This window comes from Lissotriton helveticus, chromosome 7 (genome assembly GCF_964261635.1).
Source record: "Lissotriton helveticus chromosome 7, aLisHel1.1, whole genome shotgun sequence".
Taxonomy (NCBI): domain Eukaryota; kingdom Metazoa; phylum Chordata; class Amphibia; order Caudata; family Salamandridae; genus Lissotriton; species Lissotriton helveticus.
This window is the reverse complement of record NC_136068.1, coordinates 59,300,091-59,324,812: the sequence shown is the minus strand read 5'-3', so window position 1 is coordinate 59,324,812 and position 24,722 is coordinate 59,300,091. Positions and strand designations below refer to the sequence as shown.

Genomic DNA, 24,722 nt, shown 5'->3' with positions numbered 1-24,722 from the left:
TTCCGGCCTCTTTGTAGCCTTTGTCCAGCCTCAAATAAACCAGCAGCTCTGATTCTCCTAATTGAGCTGAGCTAGGGCAGGACTGGCAGAGGCAGTCAATGTCATTGCTGAAAGCCTGACTATGGCATGCGCCGTATTAGACAGCCGAACGGAAATCGCGTGCCTCCCTTCTGCAGCTGGGCACCGTGCTTCGACACTGCACAACCTGTGTGGCTAGTAAGGCAAAGCTGCAGCCTTGACACTAGAGCCTTGATATAAGGCCCAGGGGCCTCATTTATGAAAAGTGACGCATCGCTGCGTGAAAACAGCGATGCGTCACTTTTCACTGCGCCCTCCTTGCGACACCAATGAGGCGTCATATTTACAGTAGGACGCATCATGTCGCAAGGAGTTACAGATACGTCAGTATTTCTGACGTATCTGTAGTCACAAAAGTGACGCATTGCTGGAGTGTGTCACAAAAGTGACGCAACTCCAGCGATGTGTCCTTTCACATGGGGCAAGCCTGCTGTGAGGCAGGCGTAAGAAATTGACGCATTTGTGTCCTAAAAGTGGCGCAGTGAAATCTCACAGTGGCGTAAAAAATCTCATAGATTTCACAAAATCTCATAGATTTCACTGCGTCACTTCTACGACCCTTTCTTGCATCAATACGCCCCCCTTGCATACATTATACCTGGCGCAGGTATAATGTGGCGCAGGGGTTTACAAAGTGACGCGTCTACCTAGATGCATCACTTTGTAAATATGGCACAACAAGGCACATTTTTTACGCCACTGGTGCGTCACAAAAAGTGACGCACCAGCGGCGTAAAAGTGACGCACGGCCTCATAAATGAGGCCCCAGGTTTTGTGGTTGGCTACTGTGCCAGTGGTCTGGCGCAGCAGCACACTCGGTGAAAGGCCCAGGGCTGCTTAAATATCCAAATTGAGAGGTAGGCTATTGTTAAAATAAAAAGGTACTTTAGTTTGAAAAGAAATACAAAACTGTGAATTAATCTCATCAATGTTACCAGACCAAGTTGAACAGGCTGACTTTTCTCTTTTTTTGTTTCAACTTTTATTTCCGCTCTGGAAATGTAAATTGATTTGTGCCTGTTTCTGGCATGTGTTAATTCTTGCTCTATAAAGGAAAGAAAGGAGTGAGTTTGCAAATAAAAGTACTTCTGTTTATGAAGTCACTGGAAGCTGATGAGAAAGACATGTTTTTATTTATTAAAATGCCCACATGAAAATTTGTCCATTTTAGCTGTGCATGTTTAAGTATGAACTATCTCTTCAACTTCAGAGGTTATCATTATATAATTCACAGTTGTATTGAAGCTGCCTTGAACAGGCCGACTTATCTTTCTTGACTCAGTTTTTTTCCATGTTGGATGTCAGCTGAATCAAGAACAAAAAGCCAACATCTTCATGGCAAGTTCAACACCATAGGCGCCCACAGAAATGTTTTTTGGTGGGAGGGGCATCATTAAAAATGTTTCAAGATTGTGCTACTGGTGTTTTACCAGAAGTGTGATCTTGAAATCTTTTTAAAGAGCAAGTGACAAATCCAGGATCGTGGGGAGGGGGGCAAGCTCCCCCCTTTTTCCCCCCTTGCGGATGCCAATGTTCATTACAACTGTGAATTATATAATAATAAGCTCTGAAGTTGAACAGAGAGTTTATTTATTTAATTTTATATTCTTGTATATTTTGTTATATTATGTATGTATTATTATTTTGTTATATTATGTATGTATTATTGTTATAATAACTATTAAACCAGCACAACACAAAAGAACAAAGGGGCATATTACCAAGAATAAGCGAAAATTATCGCTAAGCTTGGTTAGAGGCAATAATTTTATCGCCGTGCTTCGCCTATTTTTATCGCTTAGAAACCTTGCAATTATCAAGGTTTATCTCCTAAGCGATAAATATCGGCCGAAATTCATGAATATCGCTGTAAAGTCAGCGATATTCATGCATTACTGAGCTCTTAGCCATATTATCCACCTACCATTGGATAACATGGCTAAAAACTGCTCTGGGCAGGCGTTAGGTTTTGGAGATAATCGCGCTTAGCGCCATTATTTCCAAAAGTAGGTAATAGGAGATAGCGATGTTAGCGACTGTTTACAGTCGCTAACATCTTGGCACGCCCACTTTGCATGTCATTAGCTGGTGTTAGCGACAGCTAGGTAATAGGGCGATAAAATTATCGCCGCTTTAGCGGGAAAAAATTCCCGCTAAAGCGGCGATAAGGCCCTTGGTAATATGCCCCAAAGTTTCATGTGGGCATTTCAATAATAAGGACGTTTCTATCTCATCAGTTTCATTGAGTTCAAAACAGCACTACTTTTATTGCAAACTCACTCCGCTCTCTCCATACTATAAAGTATGGCGACAACACAAATCTAAAGTCATTCTTATCAATATTTCTACGGCCCCTAATGTATTTTGTTCAAACCACAGTACTGGCTCCATAAACGTTAGGCTTAAAGTCAGTGAAGTGGTATGTGGATGGGTCTCTAGGAACAATGTATATGTTGCACAGCCTTTAGTAGCTCACAATGATTTTTAGTGATCAAAAGTGGCTCTCACTATAGAAAAGGTTGGAGAACCCTGGATTGGACTATCACTTTTAGTGCTGGTATTCACATCACTGCACTGAAATGCTAATGTCATGCAGCATCATAGCACCTTTATGCGAGACCAAGATCTGCAGTGCTATAGGGTTAATAAACACATGAACCAATGTGCTTGCTATTCTGCTCGAGGCTCTTATTATGAACTAGACCCAGAACTAGGAGGGATGTCTTGTTACTATGGAAATTGGCTGGGCTCAACTAATTTTCTTTACTTTTACTGAAGTCAGTAGAAGTTTCTCACATTTCATTTCATTCAATCATAAAGTAAAGTAGCAAAGTATTGAATACATGTTAATGCAAACAGCAGCCCTCTTGGTTGTAGCACAGAGCAATTATCACACGTGGGACTATTATAATTACCACTATGTACAAAGGAGGTACATCGCTGTCAACATACTGAGAGCACCAAACTCAGAAAAAAGAAATGTATATACAGATGTGGAGATAGAATGAGAAATAGTGTGTGTATGTATGAGTGTATGCTTGTGTATGAGTGAGAGAGAGAAAGAGTCAGTACATTGTCAAGGGGAAGATCCAAGAAAGTACATGCAGAAATAGAGAGTGAAAAGACCGGTGAAAAGGAATGATGTGTAGAAGTTCAGAAAGACATCAGGAGAAAAGTGTCAGAGAGAGAGACTGCAGATGAAAGGGGGTGAAGGGAAAAGCAGAGTGATGGAGGCTCTCTGAAGGCCACTACCCCTTCCACGCCCAGATCTTTGGACTGGGGTGAATGTGTGACATTGATCCACATTCTGTCCATCATTGTTGTGTTTGCAATTACCGCTCTAAGTGTACTGGGGATGCTCAGACGTGAGTCCCAGGCACTCCACACCACTGGAATCAAGCTAGCCGGGCTGATGAGAGGTGTTACCTCAAAACCGGGCCGGTCCTCGGATGCTTGTTTCCGTTCTGGGAAGGACATGGCTTTTGTAGTTCGGACTGGACTGTTCCCATGGGGCACAGGGTCAGCGCTGATTTGCATATCGCCATTGTCTAATCCAGGGTGGTGTGGAGTGGAAAAACGATGGATTTGGGCCCAGATCTTTGGACTGGGGTGAATGTGTGACATTGATCCACATTCTGTCCATCATTGTTGTGTTTGCAACTACCCCTTCCACAGCCCTAGTAATATTGAGTTCATAGTTCATAATCTCCAAACTGAAACTTGTTCTATTTTGTTTATTTTGAAGAAAATAATTGTTATCACTCATGGAGATGATTATTCTAGCATTGGTAAGACCAGTAGGCCAGGCTTGTTTTAAGTGTATGTTTATTGTTGTATAATATGTCTGGACAATATGAAGAGACAATGCACTGAGAGATACTGAAATACAGGTCATTATTTTATCTACTCAATAGAAAGTTTCACTCGAAGTGTCACACTTTTGACAGTCGACTATCTCTCATGTGCCGACAAAAGCCATAGAAATGTCACAACAAAGCAATCTGAGAACTTGGCAGCTATGAGTCAGATCATGCTTTTGTGGCATCTCAGGGACTCCTAAGTTTCCCCCCTTGAAGAGCAGTACACATCCCTCTCCAATGCACACAAGATGCTCGGCTTGTTCTGCATCTGCCTCTTCATGGCCCCTTGTCTTCTGAACAGGATTCTTTTAATATTGTTCCTGAGCAGTCAAGCAGTTATCTAAGTCAAGGAAGTATCCGGCTGCCTCTCCTGGCAGTTCAAAGCTATGTTCCTAGGTTTTTGCTCCTGAACCAACCATGGGAGTTTGAGGTGGATACCTTAAACCTGGTGAACAGACCCCTTAATCTGGTAGGGTACATTTGCCACACTAGTTGGACATTTCTCCTCTGTCTGTATTTGTATGTTCCAATGGTCATTTCGGAAACTGATTCTAGGTAGTTATTTAGTTTTGCTTGATGAAGTGGCTATTTATTCGGCCACCAATCAATAGGAAATATTCTCTACTATTTACTCGGAAGCCGACAAAATAGTATAAAATGTAAGCTATTTAGCCAGCGGGCTGCTAAATATCAGAACATCATTCTTTATCTTTATTTTTTCATGCTCTTCATACAGGAAGATATTTCCCGCGTCCAGCAGACAATGCCTAACACCTAAATAGGTGTCGGCACCACCTTTGTGAGTGATTCAACTTGAATATACATGGTCTCTTAAAAATGAATGTAGCAATCTCGCTCTGACAGAACGGATGTAAATGGTTGTGGAGGCAGTGAATTAACTCGAATTTGGAAATAAAGTCTTATTGGGAACTAAACTTGAAAATAAAGCAGAATCACTGTGGAGTACACATTTCTTGTTGACACAGTACTTTGAAAATTAACTAAATACTTATAGTACAGAGATCTAAACAGACCAGAAGGGATTCTTGTTACATCCTTTTGAAGACATTGGAGTAATGTACCTCTAGATCTTGCCCTGAAGAAGTCCAGTGAGGTTGGGACAAAACGTGTAGGCTGTACCTTGTTATTTATATGCACTGTTCTGAAGAATCATCAATAAAAGAAAAGAATAAGGATATACAATTTTCAAGAGAAGAAAGTTGTTGGCTTTCGTATAAAAGATACTTCTATCTTGTCTTCTTGAATATGCATTTTGCCTCATGAGATAAAAAGCTTGTGATAAACATTGGTATTAAGTACAGAAACAGTGCTCCTCTTCCTTTAATGATTTGCTTCATTCTTTAACTGGCCACAGACAAAATAGTGGAGATCAAATACTATTAGACGTGCGTCCAGATAAATAGTGTGTAGGAGGTCTTTATTTAACCAAACATGAAGAAAAACTCCAGGCATGACCAGGTATGTGTCTATCTTATCAAAGGAGTGGTGGTAAGACTATGAAGCATTCAAATGTAAGCGCATTTACAAAAATTTACAAAACTACATGAATAAGTTGTTTTCACAGTAAAAGGCAGTAAATCAATTTTGTAAAACATCTTTTATCTTCACATAATATCAAAATAAGTAAGGAAAATTCAAACCTGTTTCAGGAGATTCAGGATTTGGCACACAGATATTTTGTGCTGCACTCTAGTACTATTTGTGTATTTGAAAATAATGATGAGTATAACTGTAAAGTATAGTACATACATGTTTTCTTCACTCATGAAAATAAAACAAATTTAACATTCACAGATTGCCTTTTGAAGATTTGTGAGGCTGGGCTCATTTTCATCCTCTTATGGAAGGGGTTGTTTCAGTTTTGGGCTTCCTTTTAATGGGGATTGCAGTAGCTTAGTATTTTAGAGCTGGCAACATAACAGCAGCCGACAAGCAGCAGCAAACAGGCAGTGGAGAAACACAGCTGATATCTGGGCCACAGAAGAAGAGAAAACGACATAAGGCTTTTGTTGCTAGCTGACACAGTGCTTTGGGGCACATGGAGGAGTTAAGTTGGATAAGACTCAGTAATGGGCTTCTCGGGAAAGGGGAAGTGAAAGCAGGAGACGGGTAAGCAAATTTAGGAGGAATGTGTCTACTCACTCAATGACCAGCTGAAAAACACAGTTATTTACACTATTCACATACCAGAGTGGGTTTCAGATATAGACCCTCATTGGTTCCATGCCATTAGTGGCCCTTCAGACATGTGACATTTCAGGTGCCCACCTAATGTATTTTGCAAATGGTAGTTTGTTATTAACATGCTAAGCATTGTTTTAAGTGGGCCAGGCCCACTCTCTAGTGGGCCCTCATTTCTTGACATTATTGCTTCCGCAAATAAAATCTGGATAACAAAAATAAAAATCAGAGTGACAGATTCAGAGATCATTGTGCAGGGGACTGGGGCAAAAAAACAAAAGGATGATGACCAGTAGGTGGTCTACCAGATGAACTAGATACCAGAGCCATGAGGACCAGGGCAAGAAGTACCAGGACCATGGTGATGAAGCCCAGAGGGGATGAGAAACAAATGTACGAGGATGACCAGGACCTCCAGGACAATGCCCAAAGGAACAGAAAGACCTGGGCTTTGCAGAACAAAAGCCCTGGGATCAGCAAGACAAGAAGGGCTTGACATGTTTGGGTGCACTGACCAGGATCAGAGGGATGAGGAGAACCAGGAACATTAGACCTATGTGGACAGATCGAGAAGGACCACTACCAGGAGAATATTGGAAAGGGCCACCAGAAGCAAGAAGTCCAGGGCCACAGAGATCACATCAAGGAGGGCCAAGGGACCACAAGTAAAAATACCAGGAACAGAAAGACCAGAACCAGGAAGGACTATGTTTAGCAGGACCTTAATGCCAGAGATCAGCAGAATGTGGAGAAATAGAACAGGACCAGAAAGCATAGGGCCAATGGTATTAGGATCAGAAGGTCAATGAGAATCAAAGTCTGAAGGACCCTAAACAAGGAAGACAAGGACTACATAGACTAGGATGACCCGCAACATGACAACCAGAAGGAACAAGGTCAAGGCGTCAATGACAAGGAATATTGAATCCAGGAGGACCATTGTTAAGAGGACAATGACAGAGGAGACCAGGGTCACATGGACAAGAATAAGGTGGAACAGGGAAATTAGGACAGTAGTGGGATTAGAAGGACTTGTCTGAAGCAGGAGGACCGGGGTACTAAGAGGACTAGAGTAACCATTGGCCGTGGGACCAGTAGCAGATGACCAGACAAAGGAGTGCCATGACTACACAGAAAGGGGAACTAAGATAAGAAGCATTAGAAACAGGCACATTAGTGTGTCTAAAGAACAGGTTCAGAAGAGCCAGATGGACTAAAGTTAGGGTGAGGTGTATGAAGAGAGACAGGACTGGAGGCTGTGAAATTGGAGAACTAGAATCTAGAGGACTATAGAAGGAGTACATGCAAATGACAAATAGACAGACAAGGGCCGGAAAAGCTAGTAAAAGGGTGCTCTGGACCCACAGAACTAACAATTGTTTGGGAGATCAGTGGTGAGAGGGTAAGTTATAGCAGAACCATAATAATAAGGAACAGGAGGATCAGAGCAAGGAGGAAGGGGACCACAATGGGGAGGACATTGAAAATCTGTATTGGAGCATATTGGCCATTATAACCAGGAGACCCAGTTAATCAGGATAGGGATCATTAATACCAGGGGGACCAGGAAAAATGGCACAAGGATGGTCAGCACAAGGGGGGATATGAGCCCATAAGATCCAGGAAACAGGGCTAGGAGGGCTGTGAAAATCAGGACCTATGGGGCAAGGTTGAGAAGGAGACCAAGTGGAACAGATCAATCATTTTGAGGAGCAGGATAAGTGTGAGGACAATCCGATCAAAAAAGACCTGCCAGAGCAGGGAAGACTCAGGGGACATGACAAGAGTGGCCAGAAGGACAAGGATGAAAATGACAAGACTGAGGAGGACCCGAACTAAGATCAACCACCAAAGTGACAGCAAAAGTTTTGAACATTGCAAATATGACATCCAATAGACGAGAAATGAAAAAAAACTGTACTCTAAGGGTATAGAACTCAGTCTTTAGGAAATAGATTTTTCCTAGGCTTTGGCAAATTGTTATGTATGTCAGAGCAATCAAAGTAATTTTGGTAATCTCACGTTACTCTTATGACCTGAAATTACACAATTATGCAGTTTGCGTAATTTACAGTGATTTGTAGCAAGAAATGCCCTCCGCAAGAACGCAGGAACAGAGTGCAAGCCGCTGGTGACTGCTGTGTCATGTTCTATTACATTTTGCATTATTTTCTTAGTTCGAAATGCAAGGTTACTCTCCTCTCGCGTAGTTTAGCTGGAATTTCACTTAATTATGCCACACCCTGGGTGTCACTACAACAATGACCTAATATTAGCATTATTACAGTTTTCTGTATTGCCAATTTTGAGCAGGACATCTCAGTGCTTTTATTTGGAAGGCTAGAGGTTTCTCAAAATAGTAATTGCACTCAGCTCTCTTGTGATTTATAGGCTACACACTATCAACCACCACAACATTTAAGTCTGCTTTTTAGCTGACAAACACCAAGTACTTTGAAGTCAGAGGCAATAATCACTATGCAAATCTTGCAATAGAAAGTAGCACAATCTCCTTTTGTTTTCCAACTATTCCTGCACCCAAGAATCACTGGTGAGACCTGTATGGACTGGCCATGGTTGTTTTGCTGATTCCAAGCCAGGCAGCCCTCTCCATCTGTTCTCATAATCTCAGAGACTAACAGCAACATCAGAAGAAGAGGATACTTGAGTTTCACTAGAGCAGGTACAAACCTAATGTGACAAAAAGAATACAATTGCAGCTTTGTCCTCATCCTCATCCTTCAACTACAATTGGTATTAGGGAGGTACGCTTAAGAAGCATTATATCTAGGGTAGCATTTCTACCATGCTATAAGGCAGTCTGCTGCAGGAGGGCCACCAAGTTGTTCACCATGCACTCGGATTCAAATATATCCCCAATATCAGTAAACCACATGCACTGAGCTTACATAAATGATGGAGGCAAGAGACCAGAGTTTTGGGATCAAAAGCCAATCCCACCACAGTAATTTGTGCAAAAAGGCATGTGACCAAGCAATATTGGTTATTGATACGCAGTAACTGGAAGATGTCAGTGTAAAGCCTGGGTTGATGGGCCAGTAGTCAGCCTCAATTTCGGGTTTCATTTAGTCATCGAAGCCCCACCAAACCAATCAGAAAAGCAAAAGGTTGAAGCACTTGTAGAACACACTCACAATTGTCCAGCTGACCCAGAGGGAATGCAGGGATAGTAGGTATAACATTTATTAATGTAAATCCATTTAAATATTCAGTAACATAATCACACAATTTTTCTGCCTCAAACTCTCATGATGAGAACATTTTGAATATTTCTATAAGTTTCCCCATTGTATTCTTTGTTAATACCACAGGCATCACAACACTGGCTTAAGGATGAAATCATCATTTCATTTCTGTATATGAGATACAAACACCTGCAGGTCAGAAGATTGGAGGCATTTTATTTACATACAGAAAATATAAGAGCTGCTAAATTTCCATCCTCAGCGCATCTATGGTACTGTACTTGTTGGGAAACATCCTTTACAACGAAACTTTTACAACGCAGTGCTTTTACAACGCATGTTTTACAACGAAAACCATTACAACGCATTGCGTTGGGGGGCGCTCTAGGATAGGGAATAGATTTAATTTACTATCCAACACCTTCCCTAGTGTCCACGGGGACTGGAGTTGGAATAGTAAATTAAACTATTCACTATCCAGCACCCCAAAGCGCTATGTGTTGTAAAGGTTTGCGTTGTAAAAACTGCGTTGTAACAGCATGCGTGGTAAAAGCATGCGTTGTAACTTCATACATCCGTACTTGTTGACTCTGTAGCCTATTACTACTAATTCAAAGGCCTAATCAGAATTCTAATGTCTAAATGAGAGGCTTAAGTGACTATATTTATGGGATTATTGTTTGTGTTCCTCACCTTAGTCCTTCGTGCCTTCCTTGCCGGCCTAGAGCAGGGACAATTTCCATCACTGGTTTCCATTTGCAGTTCTCACATCGCTAAAGGGGGAATGGCAACCACCAGGGGTGATGAACAGAGGAAGGCTTCCTTCCCTCTTACCTGCACACCTGTGCAGCTATAAGCTGTATTTCTCCATGCCTGGTCACCTCACATTGTGTTGGAGCGTAAGAACTGTTTCTTAGGTGATGGGGGTTCTGGGCAGTCTTTCTGGTGGAAGTTGAGGTTCCTGAAGGCAGCGGTTAGATTTCCAGGTGTGTGTACTAGAGTATGTTTTGAAATTTGCTACTTGTGTGACAGGACTACACAGCTTACAAACTGGGCATGCAGGTAGGGGAATCTAGAAGTGGACAGAAAGAAGATTAATTTTACCAGTGAAGAAAGGAGCCAGCTTGGGGGAGCAGGCATCTAAAAAGGACAGAGTGGAAACAGGAAAGAGTATGAGGAAGGAGATAACAAAGGAGGCCAAGGACAGGTATATGGTAACATTGTGGACTGAAAGACAGAGAGAGGTGCAATAATAATGTGGATGGGTAAGTACAGTCAAGGGTGTTAAAGGGCGGGTTGATTTTCAGTATCTGCAGGGTATAGTGAGGTGGTTTAAATATGATGTGTATTACCAGAGCTAGGGACGTCACTTGTGCTGCCTTCCCCAAGTCTTCGCTATCTTTAGCTATAAACCTGCTGTGATCGGGTGTATTTCTAAATACACTATGTCATGAATATGAATAGGGCTTCTGGTTTTAAGGTATTCATTTTTTTAACATTTCTGTCTGTATATATCCGTATTTTGTTTCCTCTATCTTATTGGTATTTATTCATATTCATTTTGTGTTTTGAGAATAAATGGAGCAGTAGAATTGTATATTTACATGTTTATATAACTCTTGGATTTGCATTCATGCATGAATGTCTGTCACGTTTGAGCAAATTAAACAGCCATGTATAACAAAACACTACACTCACAAGGTACTTATTAGAGTTATATTGCAAATATATATTAACATAAGCCTGTATTTAAGGAAATCTCATCCTATGCTTTTTAATTCTCAATGCTGTCTATCTGCTCAGCTGTTGCCTGGAATTCATGAAAGACAGCATGGAGAGTCTTTCGCAAGAAGCACAATGGGCCAGATGCATCAAGCATCCATTTTGCGATTCCTTATTAGCAAAAAATAGGGAATCGCTAATAAGGAATAGCAAAATGGAATGCATCAAGCAATCACTACAAAAATAACGATTCCTTAAAATTCCTTAATTGCGAGTCGCAATTAATGAATACCTCCCCATTCATTCCTATGGGCCCAGAGGCCCATAGGAATGAATGGGAAGACAATCTCAATTTGCGAATCGCAATTAGCGATTCGCAAATTGAGATTGCGAGTTCAAGGGTGCAGGGGTGTCCAAAGGACACCCTGTTGCACCCCTGATTTTGATCTGTGCACATATGTTGCGCACATCGATGCCCTTAGGGCATGTGTGTGCGCAACATGAAACTTTGAAATATGCACAAAAGTGCATTTTTCAAAGTTTTTGCAAATTACCATGAAGTTGTACTTCGTGGTAGTTTGCGTGCCCTAATAGCGAATTCGCTATTTTTGAAACTTTCATGCATTGCAGTTAAGGAATCTCAATTTGAGATTCCTTAAATGTAAACAATCGCAATTTAGCAAATTCTCTATTTGCGATTTTTGCATTTGGGATGATGCATCCCAAATGCAAAAATACCGGTCGCAAAGGGGCAGATTCTCAGAATCTGCCCCTTTGCGACCGGTTTTTAGCTTGATGCATCTGGCCCCATATTCAGTATTTTTCCACTCTTTAAAATAAATACAGCCAGGAAACACATTGTTTTCTGTCTGCATTTATTTGTAAAAGATCAGTAAAAAACAGAAAACCAGAAGCTTTAATTATGAAATGAAAATTACATTTTTCCTCTTGTGTTGTCTTTGAGAGATCACAATGACTTAGGGCCAAAGTCCAGCTGCCTGCACTCACCTGTGGTGCTCTTGAGGTTGTCATCCACTAGCTTGTGTTCTCTCTGCAGTAATAACCACTTCAGGTGCCTGGCCTTTAAGGCTCTTGCTGATGATGTCAGCAGGCTCCACTCTAGACGTGGGGCATGAGAAAAGCAAACATGATGCATAGAAATCACTCACAGAAGCACATGATGTTTAAAGTTACTGAATGTGAATGAACACCTGTCCCACTCTCCCCCTTGTGATGTGCATGAGTTGTTTAGTAAAATAGACACAAATCTCAATAGTCATGTCTCCCACAGAATGTCATTACCTTTGCATCCGCGAAAGCAGCATCAAACTCTACTGTCTATAGCTAATTCTAAACCTTACTTTACACCCTAAACCTAAAGTAAAGCACTTCATCTAAAGCAAACCCTAACCAGCTTTGAATGCTTTACATTGTCTGTGCTTTGTTATATCTGAATTTTAGTGTTGTACATTCTCTATGCTTTAAATTAAGTACTTTGAAATATAACTGATGTTAAAACACTTGTAAAATGTATTTGAATTCTGGTTTGCAGAAACTTCGTTGTGTCAGCACTGGATAACCAGGAAAGGAAAGCAGTTGGGACCAGGATCAAAGGCTGCAGGAGAAACAGAGATAGGACGACTAAGTACATCAATACCAGAAAAACTGTACACAAATCCAGGAGGGCTGTAAAAGTCAGGGCCTAGGGAACCATGGCATTAAGTGATATTTTGTGATATTTGTGAGGTTATTTGTAGAGCGCGACGTTCGCTCCGGAGGGAGCATCTTGGCGCTAAAGATCCTGAGTGGCCAATCCTGCGGTTGAAGAAGGGATTAGATGGCCGCTTTAGAGTGGTCATCGGAGAGGTTGAAAATCCAGGTCTTTAAGAGCTTTCTGAAGGGTTTTTCCAGCGTTTGTTGTCTGAGAGTTTTGGGCAGGTTGTTCCATGCTTTCGTGGCCAAAGAGCTTAAGGTTTTGCCACCCTTAGTCTTTAGGTTATATTTGGCCGGGATGATAAGATTATCAAGAGACGAGCGTAGGGAACGACTAGGGGTGTAGTGGGGAAAGCGGCTGGAGAGGTATTTCGGACCGGTTTTGCTGAAGGCACGAAAGGCAGTGATCAGAATTTTAAAAAGAATTCTCTTATGGAGAGGCAGCCAGTGTAGTGAACGGAGGGCGGCGGAGATAGAGGATCTGCGCGGTAGCCTAAGTACTAGTCGTGCGGCGGAGTGAAGCACACTTTCAAGTTTTGATAGTGTGTTCTTTTTTGCCCCTGCAAGAAGGCCGTTGCAGTAATCTAGGCGGGAAATTATAAGCGCTACTGCAACGGTTTTCCTGGCATCGATAGGAAGGAAGTTGAAGAATTTTCTGAGAGATTTGATTATTCCAAAGCATTTTCCAGCTACCGTTCTAGCGTGTAGGTCAAAGGAGAGGTCAGAGTCGAAGATAACGCCGAGATTTCTGGCGGATGTAACAGTCTGGGGGGGGATAGCTGAATCGTCTGGCCACCAGAGGGCTGGGTTGAAGGAGACGTTTCTTCCAATTGGAAGGATCTCAGTTTTGTTGGAATTGCATTTTAAGTGGTTGCGATCCATCCAGCGGAAGATTTCAGTTAGACAGAATTTGAGGTTGAGCTCGGCGTCGGTGGAATTGTCATCTAGTGGCACGATGAGCTGTGTGTCATCGGCGTACGAGGTGACTGGTATGCCGAAGGAATCGATCAGGGACAAGAGGGGAATGAGATAAATATTAAAAAGAAGGGGACTCAGGATGGACCCCTGCGGTACACCTGATGAGACCATCTTCTCTTTCGAGTGAAAGGGACCTAGGGCGACAGTTTGTGAACGGTCGGTAAGGAAAGACTTAATCCAGGTTAAGACAGTGTCGGTGACGCCAATGTCCCTCAGTCTACTGATGAGGATGGAGTGGGATATGGTATCAAACGCCGCCGTTAAGTCAAGGAGGATGAGAATAGAATTTTTCCTCTGATCTTGTAACAGTCTGATAGTGTCTGATAGCTCTATTAGTGCAGTTTCAGTCGAGTGTTTTGGACGGAAGCCCGATTGTTTAGGGTGTAGAATGTTGTTTTCTTCCAAGTGGCGTTTTAACTCTCTGTAGACTAGTTGCTCCGTTATTTTTCCCAGAGCAGGGAGTAGTGAAATTGGGCGGATGTTGGTCAGGTCTGTCGGGGACTTGTTGGCCTTTTTCATTAGGGGTTTAACAATTCCCCTCTTCCAGCGACTGGGGACATGTCCTGTGAGGAGTGAAGAATTGATTATTTTGGATATCGTCGGGTTCAATACCTCAATTAGTTGGTGAAGTATTTTCGGGGGACAGGGATCCGAAGGAACTAAGTGGGGCAGATAAATCAGAATCTGGGGTACCAGGGAGAGGAGGATCGCAGGCATATATGCAAGCCAGAGCCAGGATGGCATAAGGGGACTGTACAAGGGTGTTCAGGATGACCAGGGCCAAAAGAACCAGACTCCAGGGGACCTGAACAAGGAAAACTAATTCAGGGGGCTGGGACCAGCAAGTGCAGTATCCGGAAGGTCAAGAGGAAAAAGAACAGAGCTATGAGCACCAGAAAAACCCAAATTAGGAGGACACTTATGAGGAGAGCCAGGCCTTGGAAGAACAGGACGCAAGAGACCAGATGGGCCAAGAGGACCAGCAGGATCAGGACCGGAAGGCACAGGGTGAGCAGGACTAGGACTAGGTCACCAGAGCCAAGAGAGCCAGAAAAGAATGGGGAGAACAAAAGTCCAGGTCCAGTAGCATCAGAATTAGAAGGTCCAAGAGGGTCAAACTCAGGATGACCCTATACTAGGATTGCAAGGATTAGGTAGGCCACACTGTGACAACTAAGAGGGCAAAAGAAACAAATATAAGGAACCTAGACCCAGTAGGACCACTATTAAGAGTACCAGGGCAGTGGTCACCAGGACCAGAAGCCCAGATCTGATTGGCTAATTGAGTACCACAACAAAAATGGTCAAGGATACCAGGAGCAGAAGGACTATGAACCAGTAGACCAGGAGGAACTTTGTAAACCCGGGAAACAGTTTGAATTCAGTGGGGAGGTAGTACTTAGTGCAGATTTAAATTGGGGACAGATTTACAAAAAAATGATGCATCTCTGCCTCATAGCAGAGATGCAACAGTTTCCTTGTGCTGTGCAAAAAAACCAGTGCGCCACCATGGATGTGTTGCATTTACTATGCAGCACACCAAGGCACAAGGATTGACAGATGCATTGTGCATCTGTTGGCACAAAGGTCACGTATTGCTGGTGTCATGTCGCAAGCACGACGCAACTCCAGCAATGCTCTTGGAGGCCTATTCTTATTATGCTGCATCACTCCTTACCCCTGCTTCAAGCAGGCATAAGGTTTTGACGCAGTGGCATCCTAGACGTGGTGCAGTGAAATCTTGTAGATTTTACTGCGTCCCTTTTACGGGGCTTCCCCACATTGAAAAGCCCACCCTGCATACATTAGGATGCAGATATAATGTGGCGCAGGGCTTTACAACGTGGCGCATTTCCCTAGATGCGTCAAGTTCTAAATGTGCTGCAAAATGGTGCATTGTTTAGGGTGTCACTGCATCTCAAAAGTGACGCAAAGGCGATGCAAAAGTGTTGCCAGGGGCTTGTAAATCTGACCCTGGGTGTCTTCTTGAAAAGTGAGGCTTAAATAAGTGAGGATCTTTAAAATGGGCAATGGAGAGGGGAAATTATTGGATGGGACTTTGGAGTCTGGAAATTCTGGAAGAAAAGCATGAAGCCTGAGGGAAACCTGAAAGGGTAGTGGGCTTCGAGCCAGTTTGGACTCTGAGACAATGAAAAAAACCACAAAATTTGATGGGACAAATGCTGGAAATTTGTCTAAACACTGGCAATCTTTTGGAGTATCATTCCAACCCATTGTTCTTCTGCTCACCATGCCACCTCAGTTTGGACCCAGCCATATGCAAATCAGCCTTGACACTGCTCCTCATGAGAAAAGTTCAGCCCGAAAGGCCTTGCCAGGTCCTCACCAAACAGACAAGCATACAGCCTAGGATCAGTGTTGCCGTTATAGGATATCATCATCCTGGTATAGCTTGGTCCAAGTGGGACAGTGAGCATGGGACCCACAGCTGGGGATTCCCTTTGCACTTAGGGTGGTACATCAAACACACAAAAGGTGATGCAAGGAATGCTTGCAATTTGTCCAGCCATTGGCAATCACTCAGCATAGCATCCTAATCCATTGTTCTTTTGCACTAACTCATTATGTATTGCTCTTGCAGGCATCCTCTAATTTGTCATAGCAATACTTACACGTAATCTGCTATGTTGACAAATTGAATTGTTCCTCCACAAATAAATACACAGCAACTTTCTAGCCACTTATCTCTGTTTTCCTGCCCACTTTTTGAGAATACATCAAAATTCATTTTTGGACTCTGTAGTGAGTGCACCGACAATAAATCCAAACATAAGTTGGCTTCTCTGTAGAAACTGCATTAAACTTTACTATTTCCCATGCAAAGTTATCTGTACTCCAGAGCTGAGTCGTCCTTGATAAGTGAAACAACAATTTGCATGTCATCAGCATAAGATCCTGATGACAGGCCAAAGATTTTACAAGTGTAGTACAGGATAAACATCGTTGGCCTCAACAATGAACCATGTGGCACTCCACAGGGGAGAGAGTGAGATCTTGATGTGAACTCTCGTACAGTCACTACTTGTTTTCGTAAGGCTGCGCATAGGGTCAACCAACAGCACATGGTTCAAATAAAGAGCTTTAATGGCAGACTAAAGGTTCTGTACCTTACACCAGTTCCCCAAGTTCAAAGGTCATGCACACTAAAACCCCGGCATCAGCTGTTACGTGATGCCACTGTGTCCCAGATCCCGAAAATCCAGCTACAAGTGGGTGTGCACCAGGCAAAGAAGTTCAAGATATCCTTGTAGTTTGTAAAGTCTTTTATTTTTAATTAGTATTTTCCAAACGTAAATGACACATTAGCCTCAGCCAACATGCTTCGTTCTCTCACTGGGAACTTCATCACAGACTGTCCAACTTGAACGTTATTGCTGATCTTCCCTTTCGGGCATTACATAGCCCTTGGAATTTCCCAGTGTATCCAGCGTATTATACTGAAGGGATGTATGACGTTACAACGCATACTTTTACAACGACTACCATTACAACACATTTTTTACAACGCAAAAACTTTTACAACGCACACCATTACAACGCAATATTTTACAACGCAAGTACCTTTACAACGCATACCATTACAACGTAAATATTGGTAAGTATATAATATTTTTTTTAATATAAATTATTTTAAATTATTGAAATATAATTAAATTTTATTTAATTTTATTTAATTAATTTAATTTAAATATAATTTTAATTTATTTTTACAAATTAACCCTGTACCCCAAAAACCCAAAACTGACCCTGAACCCTAAAAATATTTTTTTTAATTTAAATTAATTTAAATTATTAAAATATAATTAATTTTTATTTAATTACATTTATTTAATTTAATTTAAATATAATTTTATTTTATTTTTACAAATTAACCCTGTACCCCAAAAACCCAAAACTGTCCCTGAACCCTAAAAATACCCCTTTACCCAAAACGGACCCTAAACCCTAAAAATACCCCTTTACCCAAAAACTAAAAACTGACCCTCAACCCTAAAAATACCCCTTTACCCAAAAACTGAAAACTGACCCTGAACCCTAAAAATACCCCTTTACCCAAAAACTGAAAACTGACCCTGAACCCTAAAAATACCCCTTTACCCAAAAACTGAAAACTGACCCTGAACCCTAAAAATACCCCTTTACCCAAAAACTAAAAACTGACCCTGAACCCTAAAAATACCCCTTTACCCAAAAACTGAAAACTGACCCTGAACCCTAAAAATACCCCTTTATCCAAAAACCCAAACATATAATATTTTAAAAATAATTATATACTTACCAATACTTACGTTGTAATGGTATGCGTTGTAAAGGTACTTGCGTTGTAAAATCCTGCGTTGTAATGGTATGCGTTGTAAAAGTTTTTGCGTTGTAAAAGTTTCGTTGTAATGGTAGTTCGCGGTAAAAGTTGCGTTGTAATGGTTGTTTCCCCACTGAAGCACTCACACTGGACCACATCGACTTCTTGGTATTGTACTTTTGCCCCGCTTGACTTAAACCCTGATGAAGTTCTCATTGAGAGAACGAAACGCGTTGGCTGAGCCAAATGTGTCATTAACTTTTCGAAAATACTAATTGAAACTAAAGACTTTACAAACTACAAGGATATCTTGGACTTCTTTTCCTGGCGCACACCCACTTGTAGATGCAACAGCACATGGTTGACCGTACCGAAGGCTGCTGACAAATCTAACAAAACTAGAGCTGCATGTCTTCCAAGGTCTAATGTTGCACTGGTGTCCTTCCTTGCCACAACCAGCGCTGATTCAGTGCTGTAGCCTTGTCAAAATCCAAGCTGGGTATCATCCAAAAGATGATTGGAGTCCATAAATGAGGCCACCTGGTCGTTCAACACTCTCTCCACTAGCTTCGCAGGATAGGGAAGCACAGAGATCAGGTGAAAGTTATGTAAATCCACCCTTTAGCTTTTTTTTCAGTAGAGGAAGAACTTAGGGTTATTTCCAGAGGGAGAAAAAAACCTGACCTTAAACATGGAGAAGAAACTTCTGGTTAGAAACTTTGCCACTGTTACCAGAACTACATGTACTATTTTATGAATACAGGGATGCTGAGGGGAGCCGGATTTAATTTTGGGGATAATCTTGACAAATTGCTCTACTCTGAGGGGAAGGGAACAAAAAAAGAGTAGATTGTAGATGTGACAAGCAGAAAGGTATGGAAATATTGCTCATTAGGGAGTGTTTGGGTTGTAATTCAGTTCTATTTAGAAAGCAAATTATAAATGCAAAGCTTTAAAAGCAGATTGTTCAGTGAATTTATGGATGGAATGCCCTTTCCTGACGGGCTTCATAAGGAACATCACAGCTCGTCTGTGCAGCTGGTGCGCCAAAGGCAGCAACATCTGTTACATGGCACAGCTCCCTTGTACGTAATAAATACTGGCAGAATAACAGGCAACAGAAATGGGAGAAATAAACCATAAAATAAGTTAAAAACACCTAAAAGCGACAAGCCCTTACACAATGAAGACGCCTATGATAACAGAGCTAGACAACTGTGAAATTCTGCCACCTTGCTTGCCTACAAGGAAATAAAATATGGCACCAACCTTGGCTTACCAGCTTGGATGTGCTGTGATATTCCTTTTAACCCCTTGGCCGCGGCGGTAATTCCGCCGCGGCGCTGGGGGAGAGGGGGGCCGCGCGGCGTCGACATGCTGGTGACGGAACCATTCCGTCACCAGCCACGGGTGGGCTGTGCTAATGATGGAGTCGTTCCATCACGGCCCGCCCGCCTAATAGAACGCGCCACACAGGCGCAAAATCAACACCGCGCAGGCGCGGCTGCCGGGCCGTGACGGGACCACTCCGTCATTAGCACAGCCCACCCATGGCTGGTGACGGAGTGGTTCCGTCACCAGCATAGAAGGGGTTAAAGGCCGTCATGAAGGGGCATGTCCGGGAGTGTGACAGCACCGCACGAATGGTACAATCAAAAACATGTAAGGAGCAAAACAACATGCAAACTGAATCCAGCAATCTCTGTAACCAGACGCAGGCTCCCCTGTACCTAATAACTACTGGAAAAATAAAAGTGAAGCGAACAAAAATAGGGTTAAGAAGCAGTAAAATAAGTTAAAAACACCTAAAACGGGTGAGCCCTTACACTATGATAACGGAGCCAGGCAATTCCGAAAAGACGGCACCTGCGCGCCTACAAGAAAATAACATAAGGCACCAACCAACCTCAACCTATAAGGCTCTTCATTATAACATTCCAGTCTACCTGGATAAAAAATTTAAGTTATCAGTTGGGAGTAACTGCTTAAGAAGCTCCATGTTTCTATTAATAAAGCCACAGAAGTTCAACAACAAAAAACATATAAACACTCCTTTTCTGCTCTTGCCCCTAGAATATGGAATGCATTTGCTCCTGAAACTAGATCTAATCCTTCAACTACCTCCTTCAAGAAATAATTAAAAAAGCTGCTGCTGAATAGATATATATTTTGTTTCTTGCCTGTTCTTTTTTGTTTTTTGCGCTACTACTTATAGGCTATGTGTAAAACATATTGCTAACTATTCTAGTTTGTTTATGACCTGTTTTTCTGTGTTTAACTTGTTTTGCTATTTGTACAGTGCTCTGATACACGTAGAGATAATGTTAACCCTATATGAAATTACTTACGTACATAAAATAAATGTATAGGTGAATAATTGGAAATGCCAAGGATTTTATTGATGTCCCTCTCAGTGTGTCACTGTCTATCTAGCTGTATCCAAGGTGCATACATAAGTAGCTTGTAGGCACTGTAACTAAATGTATGAGTGCCTACATTACTGTGTGTGCAAATTAAAAACTATCAAATTATATAGTGTAATAAATCACCCACATCTACTTCCAAACACATTCATTCATTCGAGCATAAGGTCTCGTCCAATATATTTATTCCTGTTATGCTGCTGACTCTGGCTTTCCTTAATACCCTCCTTTTTAGGTTCAGCGTGAGCCAGCGCGCAGGCGCTGCTCTGCAACGAGCTGTGGTAGTTGAGTACAGAGAGAAGCTTTGCCCACTCCCCCGCCCTTATTTTTCATTCGCTTGTGTGTTTGTCCTTTGTAAATGCTGGCTTCTGATTCATTATGAGGCTTGTTAGTCCCTCCTTAGTACAGCCATGTTGTCATTTGTATCCTCACACGGCTACTGGCCCCTTTACATGGTTGTTACATGGGGCATGTACTATTTCCTTTGTTCACACATAGCGTCACATAGCTTTGTCCGTGCCTTCTCCTCTCCTGTCTGAACAACAACCCACCCTCCCGTTATCTGTGCCTTCTCAAAAGCCCCTCCCTACCGACGCACGTGCCGCTAATGCTTGTTTGTTATGAAGCAGATCTGCCCATCAAGCTCTATACCGCTATCATCCCACAATATAACATTCAAATAAAATGAAAATAAGTGTGCATGTGTGTATGTGTGTGTGTTTTTACCTAGATGCTTATAGACATTTTCTATATAAATATATAAATCAAGCTCAATTAAAACCAGACATTCTGTAAGCCGGTTCGCCTATGGCAGTCTATTTTATTAACATCATCCTGTCAGCATAAAATGGCGAGCTGAAAAGCACCTTATGGTCCCACGCCGTCTCAGTCTGCACAAGGCGCAGAGCCCTGCTCCTCTGACGAGGCTATGAAAGTGGTTCCAACCACCAGCCCCCACACAGAGCGCCGCTGCCTTCACACACCCCGCTCCGGACAGGACAGTGTTTGAGAAACTATCAGCCAGATGCATCAACAGATGGAATTGCGATTCCTAAATAGCGATTTTTAAGGAATCGCTATTTAGGAATCGCAAAAGCCTACGCATGTAGGAATCGCTATAAAAATAGCGATTCCTACACTTTCCTTAATTGGGACTCGCAAATTGTGAATCGCAAATAAGTAATACCTTCCCATTCATTCCTATGGGCCTAGAGGCCCATAGGAATGAATGGGAAGACATTCTCAATTTGCGATTAGCAATTAGCGAATCGCAAATTGAGAATGCAATTTCAAGGGTTCAGGGGTGTCCAAAGGACACCCTGTTGCACCCCTGAAATCTGCATATGGGTATATCTTGCACACACACATGCCCAAAGGGCATGTGTGTGTGTGTAAAATGGAACTTTGAAAAATGCACTTCAGTGCATTTTTCAATGGTTTTGCAAATTACCATTAAGTTCAACTTCATGGTAATGTGCTACTCATATTTGCGAAATCGCTATTTTTTTTTGCTTGATGCATTGCATTTAAGGAATCTCAATTTGGGATTCCTTAAATGCAATCGCAATTTAAGGAATCTCAATTTAGAGATTCCTTAAATTGCGATTTTTGTATTTGGAATGATGCATCCCAAATGCAAAAATACCTGTCGCAAAGGGGCAGATTCTGAGAATCTGCCCGTTTGCGACCGTTTTTTAGGTTGATGCATCTGGCTGTATGTTCGAAATCAGCCGAGTAGAAGCGCTCAACAGACCGCGGGGGAAAGCAGGTGACGCTAAACGAAATATTGAAAGCCGTAATGGCGACAGCAGCAATAAGCGTGTCTACCTTTTATCGAGGTCCTCCGGCAAATTCGCATCTTGGGCAGCGGGAAACCAGAATAATATAAGGTGAAATATAAATAATCCATCATCGCAATATAATTTCTGCAAAACATATGCGAGTGAACATATATACAGTCACCAAGCACCACAACGTTCAATAAGGACACCCGAATGTGTGGTGTCAAGGAAGTACGTGTATGATTAGTGTCCTGTACTTTGTAGTGCAGAGAAATTCCGATAGAAGCTGCATTGTTTTAGAAGCAATGCTTGAATGAATGCAGACCGGCTGAAATAGTTGGCAGATATATTAATATATAATAAATTTACGAAAGACAAAATTAGATAATATTTGTCTGTTCGCTTCCCTCACGGTTCATAAATGCACAGTATGTAGTATTAGGCATTACTGTCACTTGTCACTCAGGGTAATGGTTTTTCGTAATGTGCAAGATGTACCTCTTACCTGCTTTGAGTTCCTGTTTCGAACAAAAACTCATTTTTTTGGTTTGCAACATGAATCTAGTTTTGGCACAATAACAGTTGTTGGTAAAATGGTATAGCTGTTTAAGTATTCAAGGCTTTCATGTAAACAAAATCGTTTTCCTTTCAGTGCGTGCAGCACATTACACATTTTATGGGAATGAAGAACTCTCTTGACAGCGAGGATCTAATGTTAAAACACCAAGTTATAAAATGCATCCACCACAACCGTGGTGCACGCAAATGCGCAGCAGAGAGGCCGAGCCCTTACAGCAAGTGGCTCATACACCACCCATGTACCATTTTACATCCACATCTTTTTGTAAAGCGCACAATCACCCGTAAGGGTCTCTAGGCGCTGGGGGCCGTCGGGAAGATTAAGCAAGCTATTGCCCAGAGTCACATGGTGCTGGGCTAATCTGCCGCCCGGTACCGGGGATCGAACCGTGATCCCCAGATTTCGGAGTCTGTCGCCTTAGCCGCGGCGCCACAGCTGTTACATCGTCCCATTAACCTTGCTAATACTTGACTATATAATACCGTGTCTATTGTGTGCGAAGGTGATGTGGGCACTATAGAAAATACCTCAACTGATAAGTGAATAGAGGCAAACTGACCAGCAGCTTCCGGGTACCAGCACCTCCTTCCTTTCACAATCAGTGACAGCCAATTTCAGCAAGGCCAGTAACACTCAAGAAATGACCCATACACCTCTGGGCAGGTACCTTCCGATCGAGGACAAATTCAATCATCGTGCACACCAGAAAATCAGAAGTCTCTAGGTGCCGAGATGAAAGGTAATGTTGTAATCTAAATCAATGGTCCTCGTTAAGGGTCAACAAAATGCCAAAAGGCTGGGTCGGTAAACCTTGAATTTAAACAAGTCTCTGGGCAAGCACTAAGCCAACTGCGTTATCTTACTTGATTCTGCTTACCGTGATAATGAATACTTTTAATAGCACATAGTCCACCAGGCAGGTGACTTCACAGCACTGTCAGTCACATGTCACTGCAATCCAACTTAATTGGGCACTCCTTGCACCTATGAAGTTTGAAAGACTGAGTGAACCCCGCCTTAGTATGAACCCATTAACCTTCCATGTCACATCGAGGCATCTGCCAACCTCACCTGTCTTGAAAGCATTTTTACAACCAAATCAATCTCACAATGCTGTAGTATTGGCAAGTTACTTATGTAGTGACCTGAGAAAGGGGGCACTAGGACCCTGTACCCGACTTGTGGGAAGAGGACAGGAACCGGACACCACTTCCGGTCAGGGGAGTGGGGAGGGCTTTTAGGAACAACGAAGGCAAGAAGACGGACATACATGTCGGCAGCAGCAGCAACCATAAGCAATAAAGAATATTGTGAAACTGACCTGACTCTGGTGTGTTTCCTGGGGCAGAGAACACGACAAATGGTGACGAAGGTGGGATTTCAAGAAGACATCGGACGCTTGTGCCCGGGTCCTTCGTGATGGAGCCAGGAGCCCACCATGGTCCACCTTTGGAGAACAGAAGAAGAATTGCCGCAACATCAGGAGTCACCCCGGTCGCAGGGAGAAACGGAGCCAGGAGCCCACCCTGGTCCGAGTGCAGAGAAACGAACCAACGATGTGGTAGCCAACCCCGGCCGCAGTGAAGAAGCGGTAAGAGGCCCCCGACCGCCTGACAGCAAGCGGTGCACCCATCTGTGCGCGTGAGCAACGCACATATATTGAAAGTGGTGCACCCGACTGTGTCTGTGCCCCAGCCGCCCGACGCATCCTGAAAGACTTAAGTATCCTGCGTAAATTCAAAGCAAATATCGCATGAACACAGCAGCCATTTTGGGGTCAGATGGGAGCAGCGAATAGGCGTTCAGGAAGGCCCGGTGGCCATTATAAGGTCAGGCGAAGACACAAGAAATCTAGATC

At 42.6% G+C, this 24,722-nt stretch overlaps 1 protein-coding gene across 3 annotated transcripts in view; it reads right to left on the bottom strand.

Annotated features, from left to right (window-relative positions):
* LOC144768030 (epidermal differentiation-specific protein-like) overlaps positions 1 to 12,189 on the bottom strand; it is a 46,965-nt gene extending 34,776 nt beyond the window's left edge. Inside the window, exon 1 of one of the 3 annotated variants that reach the window (XM_078651424.1) lies at positions 12,077 to 12,189. In XM_078651424.1, the coding sequence (XP_078507550.1) occupies positions 12,077 to 12,100 (24 nt within the window). In that variant the 5' untranslated portion in view covers positions 12,101 to 12,189. Of the gene's footprint in view, positions 1 to 5,020; positions 5,104 to 5,599; positions 5,658 to 12,076 lie in introns of those variants that run through there. The other 2 variants (XM_078651426.1, XM_078651425.1) reach the window with 2 other exon arrangements.
* Between the last annotated feature and the right edge of the window lie 12,533 nt (positions 12,190 to 24,722).